The 18,475-nt window shown below is 32.1% G+C and overlaps 1 protein-coding gene across 1 annotated transcript in view; it reads left to right on the forward strand.

Moving 5' to 3' along the window:
- Positions 1-18,475, forward strand: part of LRP1B (LDL receptor related protein 1B) — a 1,820,879-nt gene that overhangs the window by 1,575,997 nt on the left and 226,407 nt on the right. Inside the window, exons 58-60 of the mRNA XM_029226108.1 lie at positions 5,152-5,274; positions 6,693-6,874; positions 14,771-14,970. Of these exons, the coding sequence (XP_029081941.1) occupies positions 5,152-5,274; positions 6,693-6,874; positions 14,771-14,970 (505 nt within the window). The remainder of the gene's footprint in view (positions 1-5,151; positions 5,275-6,692; positions 6,875-14,770; positions 14,971-18,475) is intronic.

The raw sequence follows: 18,475 nt of genomic DNA on the forward strand, positions 1-18,475 counted from the left end.
TCATCCCTCAACCCACCTACTTCAAGAGAATGTGGGCTACTGATCCATTTTGATGCTTAAGTTCTGTTGTCAGAGTTTACTCATATATACTATCTGAGATGAAAGGAATGATTTCCATTTATGACAGGATGGAAATGTTAATTGCTTCCCTCAACTTTTTTTTCCCTCCCAGTCTGCAGTGAAAGTAGCATAAAATCAAATCATTAAAACTAGACTGATTATTACATTGACTAGAGAAATCACAGTTAGTTTTAGCATATCTTTGATCGTCAGAAGTAGCTTCTTTGGAAAGATGTGGCTTGTATCTGTCCTGCTGCAAATTTCTCTTTGCCCCAAACTGTGCAATAGTGACATGAATATGTGATAGCACTCTCTAGAACAAGTGTGCCCAAAATAAAGATATTTCTTGTTATGTTTATGCCAGCACTAGGCATTAGATGAAGAAGTCCATTCATGTGTTGATTTTTCAGCAACATAAAGAATACTTAACTAAAGATATTTTTCCACTCACTCCTGGGTACCTCCATTGCTATAGTTAGAGTTTCATTCATATTGCTTAAGAATTTAGTCTTACTTTAAGTGCAGATATTCATTAGCAAGTGTGATGTTTACTATTCCCCACAGAATTGGATTTTGCAGCTTCTAAGTCACAAATTGAAAATTAAAATTTCACATGAAAATCCAGATTTCTGGCTACTCATGAAAAAATAGGAAGGTGTAGCATTTCTGGGTTCACATCCCTGTATGGACACAATCCAAGCTGGGTAGCAGCTGCCACTGTGATTTATGCCCGTGCTCTTAATTCACCAGCATCCTCAAACTTTCCGTGTGCTTACCACATGCATACTTGTCTTATTCAGGAATGTCTGTGAGGTTTAGATTCTTGCTCTTGAGTTTGGAGTGTGCCACCAATATCCACTGTTTCATACTGCCTCTTTCTCTAATTATGTACCTTAAGAGATTGGGTAAAATACAAAATATTTTCATGTTGTTTGTAAAAACTAAACAGAAGTCTATTTAAAATATAAGAATTAAATGACTATTTCTTTAAGAGATGAGTAATACCCATAGGGAGATAGTTTAAATTTACATAACTGCTTTAAAATGGAAAAGTGTTCGTTTCCCAAATGATTTTCTGCATTAATTTATTTTTTTCCAGTGCAGTATAACTTTAAGCATATATCAAACTTTAAAAATATTGAAAATTACCTCTTTCTCTTAAGTATATTTCTCCATACCCTTTCTAGACCTTCTAAGTTAGGTGTGCAAGCTATTGATTTTCTTGTATAGTCTCTGGAAATGGGACGTGTTTATTTTCTCTTTAATAAGTTTTTTGTTTTTGTTTTGCTTTCTTTTGTTTTTAGCATTTCTCCCTTTTAGATTGTGCTATCTCAAAGTGAGAAAGTTTTCTTTTTAGAATACTCTATAAGCTCAGCTGAACCACAAATTTAACTAATATAGCAACAATATTTATGATCTTCAAGAAAGAACGATAACAGAGCTTCAGTGGTAGCTCCTTGCTTTATTTTCCAACCCTGTGGCTCAAGACATTTCTACTGCTATCCTTTTTTTTTTTTTTTTTTTGTCTTTCATGGCTAATACATTATCAGGGATTGTTCTTAAGGGACCAAAATGATTTTTATCTCCACGCATGATGTAAGTCTATTTCATACAGCCAAACCATTTTAACACTCACATTGTTATAGTGTTTTTTTCCTGGTGATATAACTTTAGACTATTGCCAATCACTAGTACATAAGTGGGGATGAATTTCAAACAGTTTCTTAGTGCAGTTTATGGAAATAAGGAGGTAGTGAGGAAGGTAAGGAAATGCACAAGGACCCTGAACACCTGTGTCTTTGGAGAGCATTTGTTAGTGGTGACCACGGAGTAAGGATGTAAAGACCCAAGAAACTAAAGACAAGCCTTAAAGTTTTGCTTGTGGGCTGCTTGAAATATGTCATTTTTGTTAGGAAACTTATTTTTAACCACAGTTTCATCATGGCATTACAGAAATTTTCAAGGAGTTCAAGGTGGTAAAAACCAATTTCTTCCTCAAAGATTTTGTCTACATATGCAGAGTGAAGTAGAAAATAGCAGTAATTGTTTCTCCACATTTTCTCTCAGTCAAAAATAAATGAAAAGACAACATCTGTGCCTTAATTATTTGGGAATTCTGTGTGTAAATAATTAGGAAGAACAATTTATCCTAATATCTTAAATTTTATTCTCTTTATCGTATTTAGTAACAATCTCATGAAATTTTATAGTATAAAATTATAACAACTGGTAGAATGTTTTTACCCTATATATTCTAAAACATAGTTGTAGCTAAGACAGCTATAGCTTAAATTCGTACAACACATTTAGAAAATGTACTTTAATAACATGGATTTTAGAAATAAAAATTAATCAAGTAGCTTTCCAATATGTTATCCAATTCAATTCTAGCAGTGACTTTTATTCCAGTAAAATTGTATAGAGAAACAAAACACAATTTCCTAAATTAATCATCTTGAACCAAAGGGTGCAGATCTTCAGCCACAGGAATAAAAGAAGCAAATAGGATTTTGATGAAACCAATTTTCAGCTCTGAAACCACTGGGATGACTCTAGTTTTTAGACATTACTTTGACCATGCCCTTGGCTGTTTTAATGTTCCTTGCATATGATTCTGTAGAGAGAGCTTTACACTCTTTTCTGAAGGGATTAAGAGTAAAGCTGTAGAAAAATGACCAGTTTGGCTGGAAAGATATGTCAGAATTCAGAGCTTCAATTTCTCTGCAATTCACAGCTTTAATTTATTGTAGTTGACTTGCTAAATTTGGAATTGGATTTTCATTATCTAAATTGATTATTGTAAAGAAAGGAATAGGATAATTCTGACATGACTGGGGATTGTGGGTGAATCTTTGCTAAGGTCAGAGACAACTTTCTCTCCCACCTTTTCCCTATAGAGCTCTAATATACCCATCTGAATTGCCAGGGCATCACAGAACCCTAACCCATTTATCTTATTCTTCCAGTGAGAAAAGCATTTGAACAGAAAGAATATTGTAGACTACTACTTTTTTTTTTTTTTTTGCGGTACGCGGGCCTCTCACTGTTGTGGCCTCTCCCATTGCAGAGCACAGGCTCCGGATGCACAGGCTCAGCAGCCATGGCTCACGGGCCTAGCCGCTCCGTGACATGTGGGATCTTCCTGGACCGGGGCATGAACCCGTGTCCCCTGCATCAGCAGGCGGACTCTCAACCACTGCGCCACCAGGGAAGCCCTGTAGACTACCATTGAAATGAATTTATTAAACCCTCTACAGAACTTGGAATCCATTCTGTTTATATTTTAGAACCTTGATTGTGCATAGATGACTTCTTAGATATGAATGCTTACATGTATTTAGTTAAGTAGTTCTCCAGTTATTAGGGTGTGCATGAATAATTAATGAATCTTTTGAATCTGAGACTGAATATTAGTAGCATTTTTTTAGCACTTATAATCATTATTCTTGATTAGTGATGCTGTCAGTAAGACTTATACTTGCATTTATTCATCTGGGCATAGTGGGGTTAAGTGATTGCAGGTTAACTTTATAATCTAGAGCTGAAGAAAAGGAGATTGCTCCTTTTAAGCCAAATAAAAGCATAAGATTTGAACCTATGATTTTAACACCATCACTGCTAGAATTTAGCCTGGCTAAGAGAAGAAAAAATCAGTATTTGCAAGAACCTTCTCTGAGTTGTTGCAAATAGTGATACATAGGTCATCCTTAGTCTTGGAGATCATTGGAAAGAAATAAAATCTGGACAGCACTAATTTAGCTTTGGCCTGAGTTTTATAAAAAAAAAAATTATATATCTCTGATTCAGTGTTATTATAAAATTTTGAATTCTGAGTATAGATGTGGAAACAGAACTCAGAATTGGGAACAACCATCCCTCCCCAAACCAAACTGAAGCAAACCACAAAACAAACAAACAAAACTATCTCCTTGAAGATGCTAATCCTTACTTATAGGACTATAAGTACTCTTAAGCGACCCCTAAAACAATTTGAGACAATAACAACCTTAGGGTGAATATTGATGTAAAAAGCTTACATCAGATACAGAGATATGACAAAGATCTCTGGGGCTTTGCCAAGTGTCTATGGTGTCAATTATTTTTTAGCACGAGTTTATATATTAATAAAATATTCAACTCTTAAAGCAAGTTAACACAATTGAAATCTTGATCCAAGTTTTGTTAGTCCATTGGGGTAGTAAATCTATTAGCAGTAACAATAGGTCAGAATTAAACCAATCCCTAAGCAATCATTTGGAAAACTCAACAGCTAAGAAAATTCTCAGATCCTGATGTACAATCCTCAAATCAAATCACTGAAACAGTGGAACTGCCAAACCAAAGATCTGTAGTATCCAGAAACCCATCAGCTGAATTCATGTTCAATTTTGTTACCTGCTAAAAAATGCATTAATTGTGAGTCTGAAGGGAGGGATTTCCTCACATTTCTACCATGTGGAATAAAAAGATGTTGACTACCTAGTTCCTCTTTGGTCAAATACTCACCTAAGGTTTTAACTTTTAAATTCTAATATGCCACTGTATTGCCTAATGGGCTACTTGAAGCATGAGAAAAAAAGAGAATGTTGCTATGTTGTTGAGACAAAGGCTTTTAGGGAAAGTTAAATTTTTAAACCTTCTTTTCTGACTTTCATCAGATATCTATCAAGAGCTCATCTTAAATTATTGGGAGTCGTCTACCTTTCCAATTTAGATGTATACTCATAATGGCATCAAATTTATATTTAATATTAACTTAAAGTGAGACTCTTTTCCTTTATCTCTCTAAAAGCATTTTTTTCCACGTTACTGGCTATTTACTTAAACCATTAGCTATAATCATTCCAAAATTTTTCCTACTTGGAAAATATTTTTAAATACAATAAATTATGTAACATCTTAAGTGTATGGTATAGAAAAAATGTAAATATACAATGCTTTTATAAAGAATTGGTATTCTCACAAATGCTATTTATTGTAAAACTGTAACTACTTAGATTCAAAGGGAAATACTGACTCTTATGAATTCCTTAATCATTTTAAAACAATTCCTATTAACTATTATTCCAACATACTCTTTTTTATTTTTAGGGATTAAACAATGTTATTGGTATAGACTTTGATTACAGAGAAGAATTTATCTATTGGATTGATTCTAGTCGACCCAATGGCAGTCGCATAAACAGAATGTGTTTAAATGGAAGTGATATTAAGGTAATTACATATTACAATGATGGGATTATTCAATATTTTATTTGTGTGGTTGAATTGAATAGAAAATGTTATTTGATGGTAATGATGCAACTCATAGAATGTATTAGGTTGGTTTGAATTTCACATTTGTACAGTGTAGGTTAATATATACTTTAAATATGAAATTGGAGGTTTTTATCCTTATGTTTCATTATGACACTATTACTTGCAATAAGGTAAAAATCAAATTGAATAAATAAAATTTGAAACCTTATTCACAACCCTAGAAAATGTGGTGGATGCTTAAGGCTTGAATGATTAGTGCCTGAGATTTGATTGTGTTGATTTATATAAAAGAAAATGTTGACCCTGAGAATTTGTAGTTGAAAAAAATAATTATTAGACTGTAGATTGAACTTATAGCACTATTAAAATTAACTTGCTATAGATGGAATTAGTTGAATGCATTTGTGTAAAATCATTGATGTTCTGAGTAGGCAGCATCGTAATTAAACACGTGTCACCTTATAGATATGAACTACTTGGCACCATTTCTATGCTAACTTGAGTTTTAAAATAAAATTATTTGCACTGTATATATGTAGTAAAATGTATTATAAAGAAGTTCAAATTCAAGTAGATAGAACTCAATTACTTTAACTTTTTTTGTAGTCATCTATAATATTGTATAGAAAGCTTTGGTGGAAGCAATCAGTTTTGAAAATATTAATGAAACCTTGTATTGTGTATATATATATATATATAAAATGCCAAAACAATCAGTAGGTTGGGTACAGGGAGTTCAGAATAACTGCTATTGGTTATTTTATATGCAGCATATTTGTGCATACAAAGCCTATATCCTTATTATATTTGATATTGACATAGGTTACAATTGAGCACAGCAGCTGAATGAGTATATTTTTACCTTTGGTTGGGTGAAATACTTAATGTATGTTCTTGCTTGTATTTTTTTCTCTCTTTGTAGTAGATAATTTAAATAGGGCAAGAACAGTTGGGGGAGTGGTGAATGCTATTGGTATCTCCCCAAGAACCTGTTATTAATAAATAACATCAATAAATTTTTGTGCTTGTGTGTCTCTGCCTGTGATAGAATTTTTGCCCAAAATTTTGAGAGGAGAAGGAAACTCTAATGAAAATGTGATAAACAACTGTGTAACCATCCAAGAGCCTTTTATTTTGGTGTTTCTTTCTTAAACCTTTATGGAATTTCTAGGGGTCTGATTACATATTGGGTAATTCCTCATAAACAAGTAAGTAATTTTATTAGGTAAATTGTTCTATGTTTTGTGCTTAACTAAATCCCATTTCAAATGTTTAAATACAATTCTGTATCTCTGAAAAAAATCAAGAAGCAATTGCTTAGTTCTTATTCTAGGCATTTACACTGTTAACTTTTTAAATTCTTATTTTGTTAGGTAGTGCATAACACAGCTGTCCCCAGTGCACTTGCTGTCGATTGGATTGGAAAAAACCTCTATTGGTCTGACACAGAAAAAAGGATCATTGAAGTATCCAAACTCAATGGCTTATACCCTACTATACTGGTTAGCAAAAGGCTGAAGTTTCCCAGGGACCTGTCTTTAGATCCTCGTGCTGGGTTTGTAACAAACATTGAAAATCTTAAATTAAAGATTAAGACTGTGGATTATGTCCAATATGGTAAATCCTGGTCTATAGATTTTAACATGGGAACCCATGAAAAGTGTAAATGTGTAGAAAGTTTTATTGAGAAATCAAAAAGAGAAATGTGACTATAACAGGGATTTCCCTAGCGGTCCAGTGGTTAAGACTTCACCTTCCAATGCAGGGGGTGCAGGTTTGATCCCTGGTTGGGGAGCTGAGATCCCACATGCCTCGTGACCAAAAAGCCAAAATATAAAACAGAAGCAGTATTGTAACAAATTCAATAAATACTTTAAAAATTGTCCACATCAAAAAAACTTAAAAAAAGAAAAGAAATGTGACTATCACAAATTTTTTTAAGAAAAAAATTAAAGTGATGGGATTTTAGAGCAAGTTTTTTTTAAGTTTTTAAACATAACTCTTTTTCTAACTAATCAATAAATGTATTGTTGAAATGAATAAAACATACAGATTTATCCAAATTCTAATGTGTTTAAATCTTGGAGGAAAGACAGGCGAAGCACAAACTCTTGGATCCTGTTTTGTAGTATTTGTAGTAGTCATGAATAGAGATGATGTAATTCCTGAACCACTTTAGAGCAGGAGACTTAAATAGCATCCATGAATAATAAATAACAGGGTGCATTATCTATGCCTTCAGAGGGAAAAGCATAGGGGGAATATCGGGAAAGATTCATATTAGAGTTGGGTTTCGTTTGCATTTCTCTGTGAGAAAGAAGAACAAGTCATCATAAGGATCAAGGGCATCTGGCTGGATATCTCAGATGAGGGATGAACACACATTTAGGTGTCAAAACCTGTTTACTGAAGTTCTATATTATGACCATTATCATTCACTTTCAATTATGTTGTTTTGGTAGGTAGAGAAGGCAAGTCTTTGTTTTACACTACAATTTGAGTGGTTACCTACTCCAAAATGATCTCTGTAGAAGTTCAGCCTATTGAACATGTTTGTTAAATTTGCTTTTTAAAAATAGGAAACATTTACAGTAACAAGTATTATGCTAACTCTAGTGCTCTAAATTTTCTGCTGTCTAAATTAATTTCCTATAAAGTGTTTTACCAAATCACTGTTTTATCATGCCATATGCAATAATTAGATTTTGCTTCTTGTTAATATATTGTATCTCTGATTTTTGGTCTCATGTTTATAATTGGCAAAGTGATCATATCATAGTATGCATGGAGCTTGATTTTAAATATTAATTTGGGTAAAAGCAGTACCTAATAGTAGAAGACTTGTACTGTAAATACTACTCTGTTTCCAAGGTAATGGTGCAAGTTTTAAATTTTTGCAATATAATTATGTAACTATTTTGTTACCTTTTAAAATATTTTCTTTACCATAGTAACAGAAGAGTGTCAATTCTATTTTAACTGAAACAGAGTTACAAGAGCATCTGTTTCTATAGATGTTTCAAGAAATAATGGCCAGATATACTAAATTTGGCTATCGTCATTATTCATTCATAAGAATATGAATGTTTGAGTCCTTTGGTATTTTATCAGAAGATATTTATTTTAGTGTGTCCATTGTCCTTTTCTTCAAAATCAGTACGGCTATCTTAGCTTCTCATCCAAGAATTTTCAAGATGCTTCATTTTCCAAATGAAAGAAACATCTGTTAATAATAACAGTATTATGGAATTTCCTAATTATAAAGCAAAAACTGTATGCTAGCATAGTGAACACAGCTGAATCTAGCTTTAAGTTTTATTTCTCCCAGGTTATGGTTATTATCCCATAAACTGACAGCAGTCTTAAGTTATCATCAACATAAACCCATCCACCAAAAGTGTCAACTTAAACAATGAAGTACTAAATTATTGTAGATATTATGGAAGACTCCTTTGATTTCATTTTTAAATATTATTTTGTTATGATATGGAATGGCAGATTATAACCCAAGAAACATAAAAATTAGATCTTTTTATGAAACAATTAAAGCCACATAGCAGATAAACAGATTCCAACAGATAAAATTTAATGACACCTTTTTTGTTCATACAAAATAGCTTTTATGAGATGAGCTTAAGGGTGAAAATGCCATAGCTGTCTAAAATATTGTACAATCTTGCTTCAAAAATGGCAGCTCAAATTGTAAGATTAATAAAAATGCAATTGAACCTTTCTATGTCAGATTGCCATTGTGATTTGCATATGTTTTGAATATGCCAATACTACTGACCCCTCTTTCCTTGAGAAGGTGATTTCTGTCGCGATATTTAGTGAGGAATAGGGTAAGGATTATTTAAGAGAAGATAAAGATCATTGGAGTATCTAATGCAGTAAAGCGACTAAACATTTAGAAGGTAGCTTGGGGGTCCTTTCTTATAATGGTAGTATGCCAGTTGTCACAGTACCAATTTAGATATGCTGGTTAGTAAGAATGGTAAAGAAGATACAAGTAGACAGATCATTTTCCTGGCTATTACATTTAAGTTCAGCTGAAATCCAATGATCCCAATCATTCTGTTATTGATTGGGAATCAATGTACTAAATCAATGTAAATAAATTAAAATTTACTTAATCATAAATTTTAGGTCATTAATATCATTTACATTTAAGGTTTATAAAAGTTGTCATTTATACAGAAGAGACATAGACATAGATGCATTTTAAAGTAGAATAGAAAATATAGTGTTAAAACTGTGCTGAGCATAATTTTATCTTTAAGATGTCACTTCAGCATAACAAGAAACCATTATGACATTAAAGTAAGTGTATGATATGACTGTTTAACAGAAAATAAATTCATCTGCTCATTCATTTATTCAACTCATATTTCTCTAGCATCTAGTGTATATCTGGCACTGTTCTAGGTATAATATAAAAATAAAAGTCACAACCCTTGTCTCCAAGTATTTCACAGTCCAGTGAGTAGGTAGATAAGCAAAAATTATCATATAATACAATAACTCATGAAGTGGAGAAAACAGAAAATGTTTCTATCTCAAATGGGGTCAGTGAAATCTTCCAGGACAAGACTGGTGAAGTAAGAATTAGCCGGGTTATGTGGTACATTTCAGAGCAGAAGTCATTTCAGGCAAAAAGAAGAAGCTTTATGGGAAAGCAAAGACACATAGGAAAGCAAGGCATATCCAAGGAACTGAAAATAAGTCATACGAAGGGAGTAAATTAAGTATATAAAATTGCAGAACTTTGATACCAGTTCACTTTATAGAGTAAAAAAGAGCTAGGGATAAATCAGAATGTAATACAACACAACAACAACAAAACAAACCTTATGAGGCTTATGGCTTGGGCAAACAGGTAAATAGAAAAACGATTTCCTCAGAATATGAGGAACAGAGGAAAAGGGGCAGATATAAGAAAGGGGAAGGACCTACTGGGATTCGGGGTCCCATATAATAATAATAATGATAATGATGATCAATATCACTTCTATAGCATTTTATGAATTAGAAAACTATCTCTGTGCTTTATCACTTTAGATGCTTGTACTGTTTACTCAGAGTCTCTAAAAAAGATATGAGTATTTTTATTATTATACTTTTAGTACAAGTATGAACATTCAGCCTCAAAGTGGCTAAGTGACTTTCTCAGGATCATTTAGGTACTGTAATACAATATTAAACTGGGGATTTAATCCAGTTTCCAAATTTTGGTCAGCTCTTTTCCCTATTGCATATATCACATTAGAGTTTCCAGTAACAAAGTTATCTTGGGTTGTGAGCAGGTTTTCCAAGAGCCATCCAAACAGGGCATAAGAAAAAAAATACTTTTTTTTCCATTTTAACAATTTGCCTTTTTATAAAATTTTAAGTTACTACAGATAATATGAGTTTTTTTGGAAATTTAACTGCCTAATCATTATAAGCATGCATTTTTTTTTCAACATCTTTATTGGAGTATAATTTTTTTACAGTGTTGTGTTAGTTTCTGCTGTATAACAAAGTGAATCAGCTATATGCATGCCTTATTTTTAAAACATATTTTTATTTATTTTCCTTTTCTAATACTCTATTAGCAATATCACAAGAAAATAATACTGGGTTCTATTTTGACTTCGAAATACGTTTAATGAGAGTATGTCGAAGGACACTTTATATACTCAGAATCTCTATCCACTATTGTTAATATGGATATTGGAAGTGCAAATACATTTGGAAAAGACACATTTTGTGCTTCTATATCTTGGCTGATGCTATTCTTACTTTCTACAATGCCCCTGTGCTTTTCCTCCAGTTAGAATAACTTCTTATTTTTTCAACAACGGCAAAAAGTATCACTTCCTCTGTGAAAGTTCCCCAATTGCATCTCAGTAGCCACCACATATTGAACATGTAACATTACATGACTATTATTGGTGTAAATGTTTCTCTCTCCATCTAGAAAGCGAATTCCTTTAACAGAAAAGCCATGGCTTAATTACTGCTTGTGCCTAACATAGAAACTGTTAAATTTACTGTTGAAGGTAATAATAAATAGGCTACTGGATATACACAAACCGTAGGATTGTAGTTTGCAGGGGCATTGCACCTGCATCTATGCAGAAACCAATTTATTGGTATGTAAACAACCTGCATGTTTCAAAGAGAAGAGTCATAACAAAGGGAACCTTTGTTGTGAGGGAATGAAAATCGTATAAGGAAAGAAAACTCCGTTTTTTATTGCTGTGGGGAAAAACAGAAATATTTCATTAAGCTAACCAGTCACATTAAAAATCCCCACCTTTTTCCTACCAATTTTTAAGCCTATAATCCCATATTTAGGCAAAAACACACAGGGAATGAACATTAAAAATTAATTTTATAATTCAAAATCAGAAATAATTCCAACTGGAAGAAATTTCTCTAAATACGTTCCCTGAATTCAGGAAAAAAAAAAAGTGAAAACTGATAGCAGACTTCTATTTTAATTTGTTTTAAAGAAATAAGATGTATCAGATTCAACAAAAGACATCCTCAGGAATCACAAAAGCCTGTTGTTATGGTTACAAGAAGACATTCTTTTATATGTTTACTCTTGGTTATAACTTACAGAATAGCTATTATTTGGAGCTGAGATTTTTCGTATGTGATCTTAGGTAAATATTACATATTATATGGGTGAAATTTAAGACTCTCCTTTTGACATTTTCACTGAACTTTTCATTTTTCAGCTTTAATTATTTACAACAAATTTTTTACTTGGATAATATTTGGCAGGTTGCATTTTAGATGTTAAAATGACCAGAATGTCTAGTATGGGCTTTTTGAGAAACTTAAATGTATAGTAATGAGGCTTAATTATGGAAAAGGAAATGAAATTTAGTCATCGCAAGTTAGCTACCCATAAGGAGAGATGCACAGTAATTTCTGTGCTTATGAAGGCTCATTTATACTGAGTACAGTTAAACTATGCTTTCCTTCAATACAGTAAAACATTTTTATAATATTCTTCTAATTGATGGGTACTTAAATAGGCAAATCAGGTAATAACACACATGATAAAATCCAGGCAAATCATGTAATAACATACATACAATCTAGATGCAGTAAGTAATTTATTAGACAGTTATCACTAAACCAATATGAATGCATATATTGTGTAGCTAGTGCAAGTAAAATAATAATAGTTAATATTTGCTGAATACTTAACTACATGTTCATAAATGTTCCAGGTTTGTTCCCTGTGTTCTCTCTTTTAATCCTTACAGGACTCTGTGAGTAGAAACTATTATTATCACTTCTGAACATATGTGAGTAAATCCAGGCTCAGGGGAGGCTAACTAAAGTGCCAAGTTCACATGGGTGGACCTGGAATATGAACCCAAGTAACCTGTTTTTAGGCCTTTTTTGCTTTTAAGACTCTGCATAGTTTTGCTTAGAAAAAAAAAAAAAGCTAGACAACATTATTAATGGAATATGAGTTTTATCTTAAATATAAAAAAATACATTTAAAAAAAGCTAGTCTATAAATCTAGAGACCTGAGCCCTTGTTCCAGCTTTATCACTATCATAACAGACTAGGACAAAGCTCATAATATTTTATGGTCTCAGTTTGTCAGTGAAATGAAGGCCTGAAACTACATGATCTTCAAGACCTGTTGCAGCATTAAAATCTTTAAGTTATACTTTATTCTAAATTCTGAAAGAGATAAAAGATCATTGTTATCAAGAAATTTATAAGGTAGTTATGAAGATAAGATTTTTCATGCTTTCTTCCATCTGGGTAAAATTGTCATTCCTTCTTTTGTGCCTCCATGGTAAAGTAGTTTTATCATAATATGCTTTAATTTTTTCATTTGTTTTACATTCACCTCTACTGTATTCACTGAGAGATCTTTAATGGCAAAAATCATATCTGTTTACCTCTGTGTTCCCAGTACTAAGCAGTGTCTGACACATATAGCCTCAGTGAATCAGTGTTTCAAGATATGTTTCTCAATCCACTTAAGCACGGCTTTGGGGTTTATCAGAGATGTTTCACCAACTGATTTATCGAGTTAGGTTCTCTGATTCTGAAGCCTGAGAACCTACATCATTACTGCTTTGTGGGTTCCTATGTGCATGATATATGTGTTGTTCAGTTATACATGTGATAAAGAAATTCTGTAGACCGGAAGGTGCTAAAGCACAGTTTCCTAAAGTGTGTTTCCTGTGAACTGCTCTAGGAAAAGAAATGTAGTTACCCAAAACTATGTGATAAAAAAAGGATATTTTAGCTCCCTCTTAGAGAGTCATTATATCATATAGCGTATTAAAAGCTCAGAAAAATCCTCTAATTAACAAGATGATGCTTACTTTGCTTAACAAACCATTTCTTAAATATATATAATCTTGTAACCTACCTTGAAAAACATGAACTGACACAAATCAGAGAAGAATTTGTGGAGAACAGAGGGGACACTATGAATAACGTCTGAATCATAATATCTGTATTGAAGAGGCAGGAGCAAGGCAAATGATACGATAAAAGCAAAAAAGTGAAAATGTAGGACTATAAATACTCCAGCTAGACCTCAGTTCATACATTTCAATAGTGGGAAGTAAATTGAAAAAGTCTGTGTCTAATAATGAAGAATCTGAGTGTCAGGGTGAGGATTTCAGGCCTCAAACTCTCAGTGAACTTATTGGGAGTGATGTAACAGATGTTGGACTCCATGAAATATGCTCTTCCTCTTCTTCGTGGTATCTTGGTTCAAGATGATGATAAGATTAGCCAAATAAAATGTTCAGAATACAAACAAAAGATATTTGCTATTACATGGAGCTCAGACCATTTGAAATTCATAATTTACTTAATGACCTCAAAAACATTACTATTCACCTCTAAGAATCTGCAGTACTTTGTTAATAGTACTGCAGATTTAATGGAGGAAATTATTTTTCACTTTTGGAATTTACTTAATTTTATATGATTTTAATTAACTTAAATTTAAAGAGTCACAATTGGCTAGTGGCTACCACACTGAACAATGAACATTCAAGAAAATATAATGTTCTTCTCCGTAATTCATTTTGAATTTTTCATAGGTAACACACAAAAGAAAAATAAATATTTAGATACTTTTATTCCTCTAACATTAGAGATGCATTTTGAAGGTTTACCTCTTTAGTTTTGGGCATCTATTATTTGTTAACACTTGCAGAAATGTTATATACATATGAGTTATATACTAAAGGAAACATATGTTTAAAATTATAAGGATATTTCAGAGTGTGCTACATGTTTAAAAAAAAGCATAAGAAAAGTTTGCATTGAAGTATACTTCTTACAAGCTGCAATTTAGAGAGATACAAGAATTAATTTGGGAATAGCTAAGCAAATAAGAGAAATACTGTAAGATGTTTTACTCCCTGAGTGTCTGTAAACAACGTGGCTATTGATTTTCTTTTCTAGGTATTTATATTGGATTGACTGCTGTGAGTATCCTCACATTGGACGTGTTGGAATGGATGGAACCAATCAGAGTGTTGTCATAGAAACCAAGATTTCTAGACCTATGGCACTAACAATAGATTATGTCAACCATAGACTCTACTGGGCTGATGAAAATCATATTGAATTTAGCAACATGGATGGATCTCACAGACACAAAGGTTGGTCCCATAGCACAAATGATTCAGTATTTCACCAGTGCATAAAATACTCATTTAGAAAAAATATATATATATATATTTATTTATTTATTTTATATACTTTCATCAAATGCATTTCTTAATTTAAGATTACATTATTATATTCGTTTGTGACAATATTGGTAAATAAGAATTAGATATATTTATTCAGACCTTCTATAGTCATACATAAAAAGCACTTTGACATTGTCAATGTTTTCTCTAATTGTGCTTTTCTAAATAGTTTTTATAGTAAATGAATGATATTTTTATAAGTTAATATATACATATATCCTAATTGAACTGAAACAGAATACTTGCTTATAAAAATAAGGTTATTATTGCAATTTGATAGGTTTCTTTTTTTAAATACTAAGTGAAAGTATAATTCTTTAAAGACAGTGAAGTAATATTTAAAAGTTATCAGTTAGACTACATACATGATTAAATTTATTGTTATGTAATCAACAGCATCAACAAAAAGTAACATGAAAAACAGCTTTCAAATTAGAGTAACGTTTAGGAAATTATTTGAATATAAATTCTATAGGTACTTTATTTTTCTATTTTTTATAAATCTGAGTAGATTATAAGACTCTAAATATAAAGCAAATGAAGGAAGCAATTTGATATGGGGGAGGTAATGCTAGAATTAGGGATGGGCAAAAAGTCTTAGAGGAAAAAATAGCTGAGGATGAGGGAATTAACAACAGCAAAGGAGAAGGACATAATAAAAAAGAATGGGATCCAGGTGAAGATGACATGAATACAACAGAAACCACAAACAATTCATGAACACTCAAAATATTTTAGATGCAGGTAGCTTTTTAAAGATTAGGTTTTTCCCAGAATGAAGAAGAGGAACAAATTTTTATTAATCTGTAGTGACCTAATGTCACCTTTGTTATTAGGTGTTTTCATCTTCAAATATCTTGTAAAGTACTGAGAGACTGTAAAGTTTCACTGAGAGATCCCAAGTAAAGCCATACATTTGTATGGCTTAGCTTAGGAGATTGCTTTCTTCTCTGGCAGTAAGCTTAGATCAAAACCCCTGGAAGAAGGAAAGAGGTGAAATGACAAGGAAGAGAGAATTATTGATAATTTAATCCTGTCAGGTGAAGCCCTTCAAATGTATACCAGTGTAGAGAAGAATGAAGCCACTGAATTTTAAAAAATTAAAAACTAACAGTGGGAAGGGGCAAGTGGAATTAGGGGATTAAGAGTTACAAACTCCTATGTATAAAATAAAACAGCTACAAGGATATATTTTTACAGCACAGGGAATATAGTCAAAATTTTATAACAATTTTAAATGGAGTATAATCTATTAAACTATTGAATCACTGTGTTGTACACCTGAAACTAACATAATATTGTAAATCAAGTATACCTTAATAAAAATAAATTTAAAAAATAAATAATAAAGGAGGTATACATCACTGAAGTCACATCACTCCTTAACTCTGCCCAAGTTTCTCTCAGTTGTTTAAATAAATATGTCTAACTAAAAATGCCAACAGAAAGCTTTTAGAGGTGCTTTTTTAAGGGTGGGAACAGTGAAGTATGACAAGTGTCGGATGAGTCGCTTATTTAGGTGTTGGCATTCCAATTATAAAGAAACTCATCAGGATGCAATTGGAATGAAGAGTTATTTAAAGATCACTTTAGGGTTTTAATTACAGCAAAAGCAATGTTGTCAAATTAAAATTACACTTAGCATTCAGCAGTTATATCTCCTTTGAAGAATCAATAATGAAATGTTCTGCAACTTTTGTAGATGATATAATTGAGTTTTATTGTAGCAATCAGTATTTTCCCCACATAACCATTTTTAGCATGTATTTTTAGCATGCTAAGTTGTTGTGAATGTATTACTTTGTGCTAAAATTTCACTGTACAATAAAATTTAAACAATTTTTGGTTAGATAGGTAAATATTTAAAATATATTCTAGCATCAAATATTTACCTATTTTTGTTTGAGCCTTTTGTTTGAATAACAAAAACTAGTTAAAAATGTCTATTAGAAACTATTGATTCCATCCCCTCCCCATTATTTTAAAATTATGTCAGATATGTGGATGACTAATGCTTTGAAAACTTAATACAAAATTGAATGCATGTAAATTAAGTGTCTTTCAATCACAGTACTGGTGATGACTTTTGGTAGATGGACATAGATAGCAAGGAGAAGTGAAACTAAATTTACTGAAGAGTAAAATATTTGGCTGAAAGATATTCAGGTATGATGTTATTAACATTTAAAAATCTGATTTTTGAAAATACTTCAAGGCTCAAGGGGGGAGAAAAGGAAAGTAAAAGAGTTCCTGCCTTCAGAAATATTTTCCCCTGAAGTCTTTTTCAGAAAGACTAATGAAAAATTCACTAAGTGTCTTATTAGGCATCTGTCAATATCTGAATGCAAGCCAGTAATTACCTAGTAGTTACTAATGAGCTACTAACTGTACACAGCCTGACTTATGCCAATTTCACAACCAATGAAAAAAGAGTCATTCATTTGCAATGTCTGTAAAGAGGAATAGGATTTTTTTACTCCTTGCATTGTCCCCATAAAGACATAAAAAAAGCTGTGGTTTTCTAGTTGCATATTTGGAGGTGGAAAATGAGACTATTATAACATTAGTAACTTTTGTATTAGTTTGGCCACTGACCTCTCTTCTCTCTTAACCAGACTAGTATTATTGTTCTCATTTATTCTTTTTATTAAAACTAGAGCCAGAGCTCATCAAAAGAATGGGATATGCCAGTCGTGACAAAGTAATCTGAGAGTATAAAGGGTGTATGAAAATTTCAGAATTACGTTTTTCTTTTAATAAGTCAAAGTTTAATAATGGAGGAAAAACTAAACCATGAGTATCACTTTACAGTTTAGAAGGTTTTTTCCCCCAAACATGTTGTGGTTTAAACCATACAGCATTTCCATAAATGAAGCATTATTTTATTACTTGCCCAGCCTAAGAATTTCTAAAAGATCTGAATTCTGTGCCTAAGCGATAGATCAGATTACCTCTGAGGACCATGTAACTGGAAAATTGCTTGAGAATTTACATCCGTCTTTCTCTGCTACCTCTTCTACCCCAACCCACCTTCTTAACAAGTCCAAGCACCACATCGTAAAATTTAAAAAAAAGAGAATTAGTCAATTTGCTATCTTGGGAACATTTAGGTGCAATCTTAGTTACATGAATCTTTCCCTAATGCCTGTGTATATTATTCTACTGGTTTTTACTCCAATAATTATATGATAATATGATATAATAATACTGTAGAATAGTATGCATACTACTGGATAACTGAGAGAGACAGTTAAATCACAGTTTCATTGTTTATTTTTTAAATTTCTCTGATTTCTTTTTTTTTAGATCTTCCCATTCATTTCTTCATTCATTCAACAAACATTTACTGTTGTCTCTTTCTGTGCCATGCATTATGTGAGGCCCTGGAGTTACAAAGCTGAATAAGTCCCTG

The sequence above is a fragment of the Monodon monoceros genome, unplaced genomic scaffold (genome assembly GCF_005190385.1).
Source record: "Monodon monoceros isolate NGI ecotype Baffin Bay Population unplaced genomic scaffold, NGI_Narwhal_1 Super_Scaffold_16, whole genome shotgun sequence".
NCBI lineage: Eukaryota > Metazoa > Chordata > Mammalia > Artiodactyla > Monodontidae > Monodon > Monodon monoceros.